The 16,387-nt window shown below is 39.6% G+C and overlaps 1 protein-coding gene across 1 annotated transcript; it reads right to left on the bottom strand.

Moving 5' to 3' along the window:
- Positions 1 to 109: 109 nt before the first annotated feature.
- sigirr (single immunoglobulin and toll-interleukin 1 receptor (TIR) domain) lies at positions 110 to 15,467 on the bottom strand. The gene is made up of 11 exons (XM_050074343.1): positions 15,352 to 15,467; positions 13,402 to 13,741; positions 11,414 to 11,677; positions 10,944 to 11,151; positions 10,728 to 10,855; positions 8,686 to 8,856; positions 8,447 to 8,590; positions 8,044 to 8,146; positions 7,741 to 7,891; positions 2,988 to 3,165; positions 110 to 1,249 (listed from the first exon to the last, which is right to left on the bottom strand). Exons 2-11 carry the CDS (start codon positions 13,469 to 13,471, stop codon positions 1,077 to 1,079), a joined length of 1,590 nt encoding a protein of 529 aa, XP_049930300.1. The 5' UTR covers positions 13,472 to 13,741; positions 15,352 to 15,467; the 3' UTR covers positions 110 to 1,076.
- Positions 15,468 to 16,387: the final 920 nt, after the last annotated feature.

Genomic DNA, 16,387 nt, shown 5'->3' on the forward strand with positions numbered 1-16,387 from the left:
CGATACCGACCTTCCCTGCCGCACCTTTAGTTAGGCTCCTGTTTCAGGAGTAATCATTATTCCATGAGGACAGATATCAACACCCCCTACAGAGAGACACAGCCAGGTATTTAGTTAAAACTGCTTTATTAGTGTGATTGCTGAGTTGTTATGAGAGTGTGTGTACATCACACACAAAACCCTCCCCTGTACAGAAATGTCAAGAACTGTGAGTCCTTCGGTCATGAGTGTTGTCATGCTTCAGTTGACTGCTCTGCAAACAGATACGAGTGTTCTGGGTTTAAATCTGACTTTAAGACGCTGTCTTTGCAACTGTCCCAAACCTCTGCATACTGTCAGCTGTTACCTTGTGACAAATGTTTTAATTCCTTCTGCTTATTATCTGACATCACTCTGCCCTCTGCTGGGGACTTCATGAGAGATGTTACAGGGTTCCCATGGTCAAGTCATGGAATTTCACAATCAAATATTCCAGGCCTGGAAAAGTCATGTCGTTTTAGATTAAACTGTTACAGTAACCGTCCATGTAATGTAACATAGCAGCAAATTTATTTTCTGGAGCTGACGATGTTATGTAGCTCTAACATGCTCCAATATGTGACCACTTTTTGTTTACAGTCAAATACGTTCATCATTTTTCTCCCCACGTTTTGTCTCTCCTGTCTTGTATGACCGCTAGCTGAAGTCATGTATGAAAAGAGTTTGAATCTGTTTGAAAAACTCCAGGCAAGTAGCGCAAGAATAGAAAATTATTATGTCCTTGAAAAGTCATGGAAAAGTTTTGATTTTTTTTTCCATGAAAACATGTGGGAACCCTGATTTTGGCTGTGAAATGACAATAAATTGTCCCTGTTTTTCTGATTGACATAAAAATTTCAAATAATTTCTCTCATAAAATATTTTACACCACAGTAAAAAATACAAAAACATTAAAAACAAGTCTTTGGTAAGAGGAAACAGATAACAATTTGATTTTAACAACACACTATAAAAAAACATATTATTGAGACAGATAAGTGTGAAGCGATATTTATGAGGATATCCTTAGTGTTAACTGTAAGTGAGGGGAGTGTGGATCACATGTCCTCCTCTGTGACCAGGCAGTAGAAGTCTGAGCGAGCTCCGTAGTTGCGTGATCCCAGGTCGGACACGTCGATGTCGGAGGGTTTGGACTCGGCTGTGGTGATGGGAGCAGGAGGGAGGACTGGAGCTTTACAGGCCAGAGCCTTGTACACAGGGAGGCGAAGCCCTGCAGCAGAAAGAGAAAGATTTTTCACTTGGCCACACTGTGATTTTTTTTAATTGCAAGACAATACAAAACACTAACAAAACAAGGACAGTGACTACAAAAGTAAATACAGGCCAGTGTTGTCAGAGGATAAGGGGACAAGGTTGTGTTGGCTGGCGTGTGTGTGTGTCTATACTCTACAGGTTTAACAGGTGAAAGGATGGGGGAAGGGGGAAGAAAGAAAAAGGGAAGAAAGTATATTAAACTAATCCTACCTTTACCCTGTTACCACCAATAATTAAAAAATAATTAATAATAATAAAGTCAGGGGGCGTGTCCTCCCGTCCACCGGCAGCAAAGCAGTGACGAGGCACCATCGGAAAACTCCAGAATGGGTCGGCAAGGAGAGTCCGGGAGGATAAACCAAGTTACTGTTGCATCTTATGGTTACTGATATGAGGTTTGGGCTAAATTTTACACTGATACAACTGCAATTTCCATATCGTTTTTTCTACAGATGATCTATTCTTTGTTTGTTTTGTTCCCAGACCATGTGGAGGGTGCGTCGGAGTGTCCTAATTTGTGCACTCCAGCCACCAAGGAATGGGGGGGGACAAAACCCTGACAGCTCTTGTGTGGGTTATTTATTATCATTTTATTTATTTTCATTATTTATAAATTAATAAGTAAGCAACTAAGAAACAATGGCATTAGTAATATAAAAAGGGTGTGTGTGGGAGGGAGAGTAAAAAACAAATTGCGATTTGGATAATATTTCAATTAATTGTGAAGCCCTGAAAAGTATTTATCAGTGGATGTACAAAGGTTCACAGTATAGTGAATAAGTGCATGTGCAGAGATAACAGTTCAAGATGTGGGTTAATGTAACACGTATATACAGTGTCTACTGGGGTGGGGGGGATGAGAGACCGTAGCAGTGGGGTCCTGGGCCTTGTTGATGAGGCCCATACACTCGTCAGGCCTCAGGCTACAACACATTTTTACAGTTACAAGATGTTGCACCTATATGCAAAGCCGGACTCATTAAAGGAGCAGTGTGACATTTTGTGAAATATTTATTTGCTTTCTTGCTGAGAGTTTGAGGAGAATATTGAGATCCTGTTCCCAGTCTTTGTGCTACGCTAAGATAACCAGCTGCAGCTTCAAGTTTCAGTGAAGAATAAAAAAAAGATGTATCAACTATACAAGTAAGCAAATGCTGAGCTTCCTGTGACATGAACTCATTTGCCTCTCAAATCTATCTTTATTCAAAATACCACAGACAAGCCTGTATAGAAAATATGTGCAAGCTCAGCATGTGAAATGATTTCCCGGTATTGAAGTTAAAGATTAACTGAAGCTGAATCTGTGTTTGTTGAGTCAAACTGGGCCAGTTTCAATAATGCACAGCGCATGGTGGAAAAGAGAAAAGCGTCTCTATCAGGTCGGGACTTGCATATAGGCCATAACTTTTTATATTCTAATTCTCATGACACAAAAAGTACAAGAAATGCCAAACCGTTGGCAGGCAGGCGTTTACATCTGTGGATCAGAGTCAGCAGCACCAGATGGTTGTTAAACATGAGCATGCTTGCCTCAGTGTGTTGTCCAGGTATTGAGTTTTTTTAAAACAGTCACCTCGTGCTCATCTGTGCAAGGTAGTGCAGCTTTTTTTTTATTTGCATGTGCAAATAGAGTGACAAGTAAACCAAACATTACTGCGTGAGGACTTTTCTAGTCCCGTGACAGCTGCTCTTACCCAGATCTCCAGCAGGATCGGTGTCCGAGCGGCAGTCCAGGTAGTCGGACTCAAGGGTCAGCATGGGGTCCTTGTCGTCTTGTAGGACAGTCTGAGGGTCACCTGCAGACTCGCTGCGGAAGACGACTTTGCGAGGCATCATTAAGGCCAGTTCCTTCCAGAAGACTGAGGATGGAGTCTGTGGAAACCGAACACGACATATTACACCAGGCTGTTAATCAGAATCAGAATCAGAATCAGAAATACTTCACTGATCCCTGAGGGGAAACTGTGATTCGTCACAGTCACTCTGGTAAAGAATCGAGGTATAGAAGAAGGAACAGAAGTAATAATAATAATACATTTTATTTATGGGCATCTTTCATGACACTCACCTTACAGGCAAAGACAGAGAAAATAATAGCAGATTAAAAAACAGATACAGAGAACAAGATAAGGAATTAAGTAAAAAATAATAATATTAACATAACAACAAATAAATATTCAGCAAAAACCAGTTTAAAGAAGTGAAATTCTGTGTAAATAGAGAATCTGTGTGCCTAGATGGATGGGAGCCATATAAGAATAAGAGTAGGAAATAGAAGGATGTAAATATAAAGCAATAAAATAAAATATAATAGAAATGAAAATGTGCATTAAAAATAAAAATAAACTAAAAACAGAATGTGCATTATGCTACAGTATTTAACACTAGTTCCTAAGATATTAAAAATGTTAAAAATAAAATATATATCGTCACTGTGCAGAGGCTGTTAGTGTGAAACTGACCTATAATATATACATCTATAAAATAAAATAGAATAAGTGTAAGCATAAGATGCATGTATCATCATATGATATAAACTGTACATTTATAATCTGAATTCATATGTACATTTTTTTAATTCCTATAACTTAAATTTTTATTAAGTTTTCACATGCTTAATATAGACAAAACAATACAGTAAACAAGGTACAAATTAAAATAACAATAGTAATAACACTAACAAACTGTCTGGAGATGAGCCACTATTGAGTCCACTGTTCCATGTGGCATTTGTTCAGTTGGTGTCACGTCTCATATAGATGTTCCATTTTTCCCAGTTCTTTTCAAATACATTCTTTTTGACTCTCAAAAGGTATGTCAATTTTTCCATAACAAAGATTTCCTGGACAATTTCCAACCACTGTTCCTGTCTTGGGATATTTACATTGAGCCATTTTCTTGTGACTGCTTTCTTACTTGCTGCGAGTAATATTTTAGTCAAGTACAGATCTTCTTTCATTACAACCTTCTCAATATTCCCAAGATACATCACTGGACAAGTATTTGGGATTTCATATCCCGAGACATTTTTTACAACTAAATTAACATTTTCCCAGTATATCCTCATTTTTGTACAGTTCCAGAAGATGTGTGCATGGTCTGCCTCCACACTCCCACATAGTCTCCAGCAGTTTTGTTGTATAGCGAGTTGCCTAGATTTTATTTTTGGTGTTATAAAATAGCGAGTTAGGTTTTTCCAGCAGAACTCCCTCCATATCAGTGAATTTGTAGATGTACATTGTATCTCGCACATGTGGTACCATTCCTCCTCTTGTATTTGGATCTTTAGTTCTGCTTCCCATTTTGCTTTTATATAGAGTGTTGATCCCCCCCTGCTCTCACCTAAAGCTCGATAGAAAGCAGAGATGGGCCGAGACCCCTTCCGTTTGTATGAATCCATAATGACTCCTATCACCTTATTTATAGTTTCAACTGACCTTATCTCTTTTGTGAAATAATCTCTTAACTGCATGTATCTATAGAAATCTTTGTTTTCGAGGCTGTACTTTGTCTTCAGATCTTGGAAGCTTAGAAATTCTCCACCTTCCGAAACCGTACATATTGCTGTCATACCCTTTTGTGCCCATTCTTTGAATACTGGATCATACATCCCTGGCTTAAACTTTGAATCATACGCGAACCACCTCAGAATGCATATGTCCCTCTTAAGTTTATATTTTCTTACTACAACGCTCCATATTTCTAGTGTAAATGCTACTATTGGGTTCATAGCATGTCTCAAAGCACCAATCAAATGTTTATCCCCCACCAATATCTGGGTCTGATAGCCCTGTATTTCCCTTTCCATTTCTTTCCATTTAGATTCATAGTCAGGTCTACACCAACAGGCCAGAGGCCTGAGTTGAGCTGCATAAAAATATTCTGTAAGGTTAGGCAAAGCCATTCCACCCTTACTTTTAGGTAGTTGAAGTGTCGTAAATTTTATTCTTGGTTTTTTACTATTCCAAATGAATCTAGAAATCATCTTGTCCCAGGCTATAAATTTGTTTTGGGGGATATTAATTGGAAGAGCTTGAAATAAATATAGCAATTTAGGTAGAACATTCATTTTGACCGTCTGTATTCTAGCACTGAAGTCTAATGGAAGGGTAGACCACCTTTCGATATCTTTTTGAATGTTTTTATCAATTTCGCTATAATTGTTTTCAAACATGTCGGTAAGTGTTTTAGTCAGAGTTACACCAAGATACTTCATGGTTTTAGAATTCCATTTCAAATTATATGTATCTCTTATTTGTCGGGATGGAGAATAATTTAATGAAAGAATTTGTGTTTTTGCTATATTCAGTTTATACCCTGAATAATATTCATACGTTTCCAGTAGAGACATTAGGTGTGGGAAACATATATCCGGTTGTTCAAGAAAAATAATGACATCATCCGCGAAAAGGCCAATGATATGTTCCGTCCCCCCTACATTGACACCCTGCAGTTCCTCACTCTGCCTTATTGCCTGTGCTAAAGGCTCGACATATAAAGCGAAAAGAGTAGGAGACAGACAACAACCTTGTCTTGTCCCTCTCTCCAACCGAATCGTATTGGACAGGCTTCCATTTACTCTGATCTTAGCTGTGGGCTCTTGATAAATAGTTTTAATACATCGGATTACATTTTCATTGAAGCCAAATCTCTTTAGTACCTCATACAAGAATAACCAACTAACACTATCAAATGCCTTTTCGGCGTCCAAACTAACCAGAATTGTACTTGTACCACTTTTTTGAGCATTGTCTAAAATATGGAGGGTTCTTCTAATATTATCGTGTGTTTGGCGTCCTTTAATAAACCCAGTTTGATCTTCATCAATCAAATCTGGTATGAGGGCCTCAAATCTTTTGCAAATAATTGATGTAAATAGTTTGTAATCTACATTTAAAAGTGAAATCGGCCTATAGTTTTTGCATTCTTCTTTGTCTTTGCCTTCTTTAGGTAGAACGGTAATAATTGCTTCCTTCCACGATGGGGGGGCCCTGCCCTCGTTAAGAGTCCAGTTAAAACAGGACAGAAGCAAAGGTGTTAGCTCCTTCTGAAAGGCCTTGTACCATTCCGATGGAAACCCATCGCTACCTGGTGATTTACTAGCCTTTAACCTACTAATTGCAGCTTCCAGCTCCTTAACTGTAAATTGTGACATAATAGTGTCATTCTGTGTCTCACCAATAGATGGCAGGTCAAGTGAGTCAAGAAAACTTCTTATTGTTTTTTCATCAGCTGATAATGGTTTAGAATAGAGTTTCTTGTAATATTCTTCAAATATTCTTTCTATTTCATCTGATTCATGTGATAATTGGTTGGTTTGAGGGTTCCTTATTTTATGAATTGTGTTAATGGCCTGCTGTTTCCGCAGGCGTCTAGCTAAAAGTCTTGTTGCTTTTGAGCCTGATTCATAGACATTTTTTTAATTCCATTGAAACACCATTCCACACTGACAAATTTCAACAGTTGTGTAATTAGTTGTCAGTTAAATAGACTATTTACATTGCTACAAAAATCAGCATTGCTTTTAGTGATAATAATTATTACACATGACAGATTTCTGTCTGTGATGTCTCACACAGGTTCGCAGTGGACTGGGTTCACTTGGAGAAAGATGATGTCACACACAGCACCCACACAGTCATACATTTTTCAGTGTTGAAGATATATTATACAGGATTTTCTTACAAAAAGAACAACGCATAGACTGACACAGAAGTAATCCCTCTCATCCTCACTTATGACCCACTCTCAGTGTGTGGCGGTGTGTTCCTCGACAGAGACTCTCCTCTCTGCATTTATTTTTTTATTTTCTTTTTATGTTGTGTGTTTGGGGTGTTTATGGGCGTGTACCCCCACAGTGCTCAGGTGAGATCAGATTTTTTAAAAAAAAAGGTAGTGACCAGATGCCAGACTGTAATCAGCAGCCATTTAAGAAACACAGCACCAAAAAAAAAATTGCAAATATAGGTAGGCAAAATGTCTAACGAGAGTGAATCTATTATGTCTAAAAACAGTAACCGACCATCCTGCATAATATACCTTTACCTTTAAACACTTACAGATTAAAAAATTACTATTTTATGATGCCTTTTTTAAACCTAAACTTTGAGTGTTTCTTAGAGATCTAAAAAATGTTGTATAAGACAGTCTATTCACATGATTATTTCACTATAATGTCAATATGTAATGTGGCTTCAAGGGAAACACAACATACTCTGAGTGGGACAGCGAAGACAGAGACAGACACAAGATATAAATGTTAAAGATACTTTGCACATATGTACATGTGTAGTTTACATAATGATATATTCACTCCACGTGAGTTGGCTAAAATCCAATTTACCGTCAGGGTTTTTAGTCAGAGGAGACAATGGTGTTTAAAGTGAGGCATATCGTATTTCGTTTGTTTGCTCAGAGAGCACTAACAGGTGTTATTGTGGATCTTACCACAGAGTTGTGCCTCCAGGTGAGCACGGTGAGGCAGTGCTGGTTCTCACTGAGCACCTGCTTGATCTCAGGTCTCATACGTTTGGACTGACCCTCCAACATGATGAGGATGGGCTGCTGATTCAACTCCAACAAGTGCAGAAGGCCCTGTCTGAAAACACACAGATACAGTGTGTAATGATATGACATGCTGGAGATACTGCAGTGTACAGCAGCAACACTGACCTCAAGTGGTGTATTGTGATGATGCCACAGTATTTACACTCAGTTTTAGACTTTGCTTCTACATCAAATTTGTCTGACCTGAAGTTATTGCAGCACCAGTCCTGCTCAAGGTAAGCATAAGAGAGCAACACGATCAGACGCCGAGAGCGACTCATGTTCATCAGAAGCTCTGCAGAAGGTTCTGGAGACACAAAATATCGTTGTGCATTGTTAAAAACCGCCAGCTTTACATTACAATTTGTAACCCAGGAGCCTCTTTCCCTAAAACTCTTATCATTATTATTTATTTCTATTTTTTACTCTGTAGGTCTCACTTATAAATTAGATCATGTTCTCAGTGTGACTTCCTGATTAAATAAAGTATATATAAATTGGGTTAAATAACAGCTAACAGATGTATTGTGAAGATTAAAACAATCAAAAACTGCATAAACAATGGATTAAATATTAATTTCAATGTAATATTATTAATAAATCTTACCTGAGCCTGGTAGGATATCGTTTTCATTGAGGTGCACCTTGTATGCATTTTTACTCTCCAGGTGAGGTTTGAGAATAAAGTTGACAAACTTCCTGTCATGATCGTTGTTGACATATGAGATGTAGGCGTCGTATAATTTGCCATCTGAAGACATGAAGACACAGACACACCCGTGGTGTTAATAAAACAGTCTTAATCATGATTATAAAAACCTGACAGCACCTCAACAGAAGCCTCACCATTGAGTTCGTAGTCTCCGTACGAGTTCTTGTACCAGAGTTTGATGTTGAGGTGACACCTGGAGTACACAACAGCAGCCACAGCCAGGAGGAGGAGGAGGACGATGGCTGCGATAACAGCAGCTGTGTGGTTGGGGGGGCGAGGGAGGTCACGGGGGCACCCAATTATTTCTGAGAAAAAAAAGAAAAAGAAAAGCAATCAACCAATACTGTAATTCAAATTGATCGTCACAAACTTTATGGAATATGGTTTCTGTCAGTAGAGTGAGTCTGTATAACTGGGTTCTTCTAACTAAAGGACTTAAAGTCTGGGTAAAACAAATGAAATTTGTGTTTTGAGTTTGTCACAACACAGACAAATGTGTCACAAACCACTTAGCCAAATTTGAATAATTAAAAAATCGACAAGAATATAAAATTGTGTTTTAAAAAGCAGTATTGGCCGCTCTAAGATGCTGGAGGGGTGTCCGCTGAAGGCACCTAGACAAAGAACGAAGAGCTGCACATTGACTGACTCTGGTTAGCAGCTAACCCAGAGACACACAGCACACACACACACCCTGAGCTAAAGAGCAAGTGCGGCAACACAGCAACTGACTCATTCAGCAGCTAACGTTAGCACAAAGCACACAGCAGTGAGCAGTAACTGCCAGCAGCCCGGGAAACTGATTTGGGCCGAACGCCTGAAAGGTGCATTAATGACGGCTGTTTTGAATGAGTTTATATGATTGTGGCATTTAACAAAGTGTTTGGTCATGTAATTATTAGACTGAAAGAGCTAAGAGAGCTTGTTTAACGTAGTGAACTCTCCACTCACACACGGGGTGAACATAACGACACTGATGCTATGCAATCTAACACGTAGTTTTATATAGTAGGGGAGGAGTTATGTTAAGGATGGCACCTGTGCGTCATCGCGCAATGATTTCGGGCGCACTCAAAAAATTGTGGACCCAGAAACTATTTTCCAACATGTATAATGTGTTTAGAAAGAAATAATTTATGTTGCTTTTCTTTAAGTACTGTACACATTTCAGTAACATTAGTCAGAATCAATTCATGTTGTGAACCAGATGGACCTCTGCTGCCTACACTGCCAAGCCCGGCTACCCGCCAAGACACTGTGAAGTGATACAGACTGGAGGTATCTGTGTGTGTGTGGCATTAACAGGTGTGAGAGAGCAGACAAAAAGTGTGTGTACCTGGCTGACTTCCCCCAGCTCCAAAGGTACACTGACCATGTCTACGATTGATATGACTTTTGATGTAGATGCAGGTTATAACTGCTCCTCCTCTTGTCCCCTCTTGTCTTGTCTTTCACTCTTTTCTGGGAATGTCCTGAACCGATCACTAAGATCAGTATCGGGGCTGGTCAAGGCATTTTGTAACTGATCTGGATCGGCTATATTGAGTTAGATTGAGCCTGATCCCATTCATTGTTTCACGTCAGCTGTCACACAGGTGTTTTGTATGTACAGCAACACAACAAGTGTCCTCAACTCTCCAAGCCCCGCAAGCACAAAGCCAGTAAGAGAAATTCATTAATGTAATTCATGCTAAACGTGTACAGATGACAAAAATAAACGCTCGATGGAACACAGTTCATTCAGGTAACTCAGAAACAGGCTACACCAAAGCAACAAACACTGGAGAATACTCTCTAAAAGCAAAAGAGAAATTCCTTCAGCAACAAGGCCAAAAAGATTAAGGAGAAGGCTTGCTATACCAGACTTCATGTTATTCTGTAAAAAATACAAATAAAAAACATTAAGGAACGGCTTGGAAGCAGGTTATTTTTTCCTTGATACACTGCAGAGCTATTTAATTTATTTAGTAAAGTATCGGGTGGAGACTCTGATCTAAATGATCTGGATTGGGATTGGGGACAAAAAAAGCAGTTTTCTCTATAATACATGATCACATTTGCGTGTCTCTTTCATGTTTGGGTTGCCGATCTCTTTAGAAATATGACACAACATGCAGGAAGAATCTGAGAAACCCAGTATATACTGTATATGTGTAGGTATCTTTAGTTGTCGTACCTGAATGTATCACGATGAAGTCAGATGAAATGTTCCTCACTGTGCAGCTGTAGGGCCCAAAATGTGTCAGGTCTGTGAGGTTGATCACCAGCAGACTGTTTACCATCAGCTGACCAGCAGCAGGAGACCTGATCATCAGAACAGAAAACACCGTCTTACTCAAATATGTTTTTAAGCGGGTACATGTAAGTGATATTCTAAAAAGCTTCAAGTCACCATGAGGAGGTGTTCTGCACATCATATGATTGATTAGTGAGAGGTTGGCCATCTTTACTCCACTGCAGCGTGGTGTCACAGTGCTCGTCTGTTGGGTCCCAGGGGACGACAGCAGTGCAGTTCAGTGTCACAGTGGATCCCAAAATCCCGTAGACTCCATCACGGTGCCCATCATGTTTAAATTCAGGGGCTCCGGAGCACAGGGACTCTGTGGAAAGACATTCCACTGTTATCTGTGTTCACTGCAGGAGCTGGAGACAATAGACGCCTTCATGCGCAACGCCAGGTACAGTCTGAGACTGCTGCTGGAAGGCACACTGAAACTAAATGCCTCTTTGCAGGTGCAGCCGTTCAACCCCCGTGCAAACTGCACTGCAGGGACAAATCATAGCTAACCGTAGGCAGACACATAATTACAGTATCAGGTTTAAGATGACTTCATTACACTTAAACACGGAAATAATACTTACCTTTAACTACGAGACGCACAGTGAACGAGGCTGTGCTGTTGCCCTGCTGCGTGCAGGTGTAATTCCCTTGGTCCTCCGAGCTGAGGCTGCTAAACTCCAGGTAGGTCTTGTTTTCCTGGGTGGGCAGCTGCTGGCAGTTTCTCTGCCAGGTCAGTTTGGGCTGAGGGGAGCTCTGGAGCTCCAGAGGGCAGTTCAGACGATATGGAGGCTGCTTCACATAGAGCACCTGCTCCTTAAACTCGCTCCCATCCACACAAGTCTGAGCTGCAAATAGAGACACAGGGAGTTTACACAGTCATCTTTACAGCAGGGATGCAACAAACCAACTTTATCCTAAAACTGATTATAGTCTCTTAACTCGTAATGATCCTATACCAGGGCTCTCGCACTGTCGCCTCACAGCATTAGGGTTCTGGTTTAAACCCAGGGTGGGGGAGCCCTTCTGTGCAGAGTTTGCATGTTCTCCCCGTGTCAGCGTGGATTTTCTCCAGGTACTCCGGCTTCCTCCCACAGTCCAAAGACATGCAGGTTAACCGGTGACTCTAAATTGGCCATAGGTGTGAACGTGACTGGCTCTCTGTCTGTCTGTAAGTGTCAGCCCTGTGATAGTCTGGTGACCTGTCCAGGGTGTACCCCGCCTCTCGCCCAATGTCAGCTGGGATAGGATCCAGCCCCCTCGTGACCCGCAACAGGATAAGCGGTTACAGAAAATTAATTAATGAAAAATGAATGTCTGAACTCTTTTTGTTCTATTTTTGCAGATTCTTGAAGTGAACAGTGGTCAGTGATTTGTTGAAGATGGAGAAATTGGATTATCGCGCTGTGATCACATATCTTCATCTCGTCTCACCATCTGAAATCCACCAAGATATGCTAAATACTAAACATGACAATGCCCCTTCATGTGCCACAGTCAAACACTGGGTGCAAGAATTCAAGCGTGGCATGGAGAGTGTTGAAGATGGGTCACAGGGTCCCAGATAAAGGAGCTCCAGCATTGCTGAAGCGAGTGTGTCGCCCTTGAGGGGGGATTATGTTGAAAAATAGAAGCACTTTCAGTCACCTCTTGTAACTATAGTGAAATTATAATGGGAGCAGTGGATGTTTGGTATAACTGACAGCGTATAACTTGTCAAACTGTTTATCTTAGTGATGGCCAGTGAAAAGAAACTGGTGCTGTTTTGGCCTGATAAATGAAGAAACTGTATTTAACCCCGATCACGTCAAAGCCAAGTCATAGTCTACTAAATGGTGCATCTCTATTTTATGTTGTGCGCAGCTTTTCTTCTTTGCCCACTGTCTGCGTATAAAAAAGACTTTGTTCAGTTTTTAGCTTTTGGCAAAGAGTGAGTGTCTAATAGTGCATGACGGTGAACCTGTTTACTCTTTCACCCTGGCTGACTCTGAGCTAATGGCTGTTATGCTGACATGGATGAAAAGATAAAAACAGGCTTCTTTTCTGTCTGAGGATGACATGTTCAATGTAAACAGCAACGCCCCACTGCTCCTGTGTCAGGACAGATTTAAAAACACATCTCAAACAATCTAATTAATGAGCTCTGCCCTGTTGAATCTGGACCTGTTCTTCAACATATTCTACGCATGCGCTCATCGTAGCTGCGGCCAGCAAATAACCCGCACAACTGCCCTCTCTGGTTCCTCTCTGACGTCACTTTGCTTTCCTCTTCTTCTGTTTTTCAACTATTTATCAAACAAAGGGGCACACATCCGGGTCCGAAGTCCGGGTCTGGTCCTCAGGTTGCCAGGCAACAGCATGTGACTGCGTGACAGTGACCCTGTACCTAGTGACCACATGTGTATTGACCTGTATTTACCCACCCAGCATCCCCTACACCTCACTGCGACTTATATATATACCAAAATAATAAGGTGAACACTGCAGCTATTAGCACGTTTTTTTAATATTCCAAATAAAGTATCATAACTGAGTGAATTTAAGTGAATAAAGTTTATTTTGTGTCTCTTACCGTCTGCCAGGTAAGTCCTGTCCCATTTCCCGCTGAACACCAGTATGATAGCGACCAGAATCAGAGCCATGAGCCGCAGTCTTCGTCTTCCTCCTCTTCCACAGGTGACAAATAAACCGTGTGAAGACTGTTTTCTACTACTGCTGTTTGTTTTTTGTTTATCTACATCACTTCCTGTAAGATAACCTGTTAGTTTATTACAGTTTGGTTACATTATCCGGAGCCGTGACGCGACTACGCAGACGTCAGCCTTCTGGTTCATCAACTGCACCTGGAGATACCAGAAACTCTGCTGGCCATTGGCTCCCCGGGGTCACGTGACGTCTGCTCCGGCTTTCACCTGCGCAGTGAAATTTAAGTCACTGAAATACCTAAAATACATCTTTATAAAAGGATGTGTGAGTTCTAACTATTGGCTTCATTTTATTTATTTATTTTTCAATTATTTATTTATTAGTTTTTAAAGTTTTATAAACACCTCCGAGCAAGTACATTGGCAGTAAAGACAAGATTAAATTATAATAGTAATAACTAATGAGGAGATAATAATATTAAATAATAATAANTAACGATGAGGAGATAATAATAATAATAATAATAATAATAATAATAATAATAATACTATTAATATATTATAATAATACATTATGAATAAAATAACAATATAATGAGAAAATAATAACAATAATGATAATAATTTACAAAAAAGAAATAATAAAATAAATACAAAATACTTTTTTAATATGTAAGTGCGTTGTTCCAGTTGTAGTGTTGGCTTTATTATATTTTTACAAATGCAAAGTCCCTTACTCATCACTGCATTCTTCATATTTTGGTGGGTTGGACATCATTGACCACTCCCAGCAGCACATCTTTATTTATAAAGCAATACTGGGCAAACTTCTAGCCTACTTCTGCACCCTTCTGTGTGCTAGCTTTGGTAGTTTCAGCTACACTCCTCCAGGTGGTTGCTTTTAAATTTTTTAGGTTTAACTGTATTTTCTTACTATGCACCATGGGCATGGTACATCTTCAAAAAGATCTAAAATTGGAAACACTTATATCAACTGATCATAAAGAATGTGGTGACAGAGACATGTGCTTGTTTTATTTGAGAGGCCACGATGTTTGGATAGTTGTTGTTTTATTGTGGATTTTTGTATTATATGTTGTATTTGTTGCAGTTTAATGTGTTTTAATTGGCTGCTACCTTGGCCTGGTTTCTTTTGTTAAAGATATTTCCAGTCTCAATGTGACTTAATAGTTACTTAATCACTTACATACCAGTTACAAAATCTGGGTTGCCAGGTTGTTAAATATCCTGATTAACTGGTGTTTATTATTTGCAGTTAGGTCCATAAATACTGCAGAAACATTAACAAATGTTCACAAGTTTCTCACTTTCTAAAACACATTAATATTGCAGGTACAGATGATAATGAGTCAATATGGGGCGCAGTTTTCAATCTACACCTTCTGCAACGCGGTGGATCTGAGGGATACTCCCTCCAGGATAATTTTTTAGAAACTTCACAGCTCAACTGGCCATTTTAGAGCATGCTGAAACAAAAATCTTAGACCAGGGGTTTGTCATGGTTTAGGAAGCCAGCTGATTGAGTGCTGCACGGGACAAATGCACACAATAGGAGTTTTTAGGCAAACTGTATATAAACTTATAACGCACTAACACTTTACGAAAACTTCTAAACTTGGACAGTGTAGTATAGTCTTACTACACTTATACTGCATCCTAAATTTCCTCTTTTTAATCAGTATTCTCATAAAACGGTCCGTATGATATCCTGCGGAAAAATGCATGCACAGCACTTCGTGTGACGTTACGTCCTTAACGTACAGTTACGTAATTAGCGTAATGTTACGGAATGTTAGGCTCAGGCAAGTAAAGTCACTGAGGTTAGGTTAAGGATGAGAAACATGGCGAAGACGTACCTTAAAATGACTAAAAGTTCACTCGGCTCTGAGCACGTGACTCCAGGGGAAAAACCAAAGGGAAAGTCATCCACCCTCCCTTACTTCCTACAAGATTGCTTGGGACTACTTCCTTGTTTACTCCCATTGGTCACGTGATCGCTGCCTTTCAAAACATATGGGATATGGGTTAAGATGAGGTAAGGTGCCTCCACCCCCTTAATTCTTCTCCCTAACAAGTACATGGCACCAAGTCTGCTCTCAGCACATGTATGAAATTGATATGCTGCAGTAAGTGATGGCATATCATCTGAATTGCTGCATTATTAAAATTTACTCCACTTTATATTGTTTTTTTTTGTGAGGGATGTTGAACACAATATGAAACTGCTTTTTGATTCGACCAACAAAAAGGCCATAAAGACACTTGACATCTGTAGCTAGGTCTTATAATATCTTTGTGTAGTATGTTATCCCCCTGGCTTTCTGTTTCTGTTATTGTTGTGTTTGTATTTACTGTTGTGTTTGTATACTCTCAACTGTACACTGAGTCCTTTTCACACTGTGTTTAAATAAAGATAAATCTACCTAAACTGTTTAAGACTAAACTGATCAGATTTTTTTGTCACTGGAAAATAGTGATCTATGTATTTATATTAAGTTGCACATAAAAGGTTTTGACATATATGTGATGATGGGGGATCTGTGGGGAAAGTCATTCAGTTTATTTTAAAGGAAAACATTTTTTTCACTTATAAAATAAAAACATATAGTTAGACCTTTTGGGGCAAGACACTCCCAAACCCAAAGGGACCCCTGCCTCAAAATATGATTTAGTTAGACTAGTATATAGCATATGGAACTTGCTGCAGGAAGACATCCTGAAATAAAAACAACTAGCCTAAAGGAAAGGCTAAATGGCTTCTAGATAATCCATTAATGGATCAGGGTTGGGATTTTAGTTTAGTCAGATAGCTTATTTTGTAGCTTGGGGGCATCTTGCCTGGGGCAGGGCCCTTTACAAGATTTTCATTTTTGTGCTTAAACTACAAAAGTG

This window comes from Epinephelus moara, chromosome 20 (assembly GCF_006386435.1).
Source record: "Epinephelus moara isolate mb chromosome 20, YSFRI_EMoa_1.0, whole genome shotgun sequence".
Taxonomy (NCBI): Eukaryota; Metazoa; Chordata; class Actinopteri; order Perciformes; family Serranidae; genus Epinephelus; species Epinephelus moara.

Bases quoted from the DNA above. Each gene is read 5' to 3' on its own strand.
- sigirr (XM_050074343.1), bottom strand. From the start codon at position 13,471: ATGGCTCTGATTCTGGTCGCTATCATACTGGTGTTCAGCGGGAAATGG. The intron at 11,152-11,413 runs GTAAGTATTATT...GTCTTTCCACAG, and splicing joins TGTGCGTCTCGTAGTTAAAG to AGTCCCTGTGCTCCGGAGCC. The intron at 1,250-2,987 runs GTAAGAGCAGCT...TTTCTGCTGCAG, and splicing joins CGATCCTGCTGGAGATCTGG to GGCTTCGCCTCCCTGTGTAC.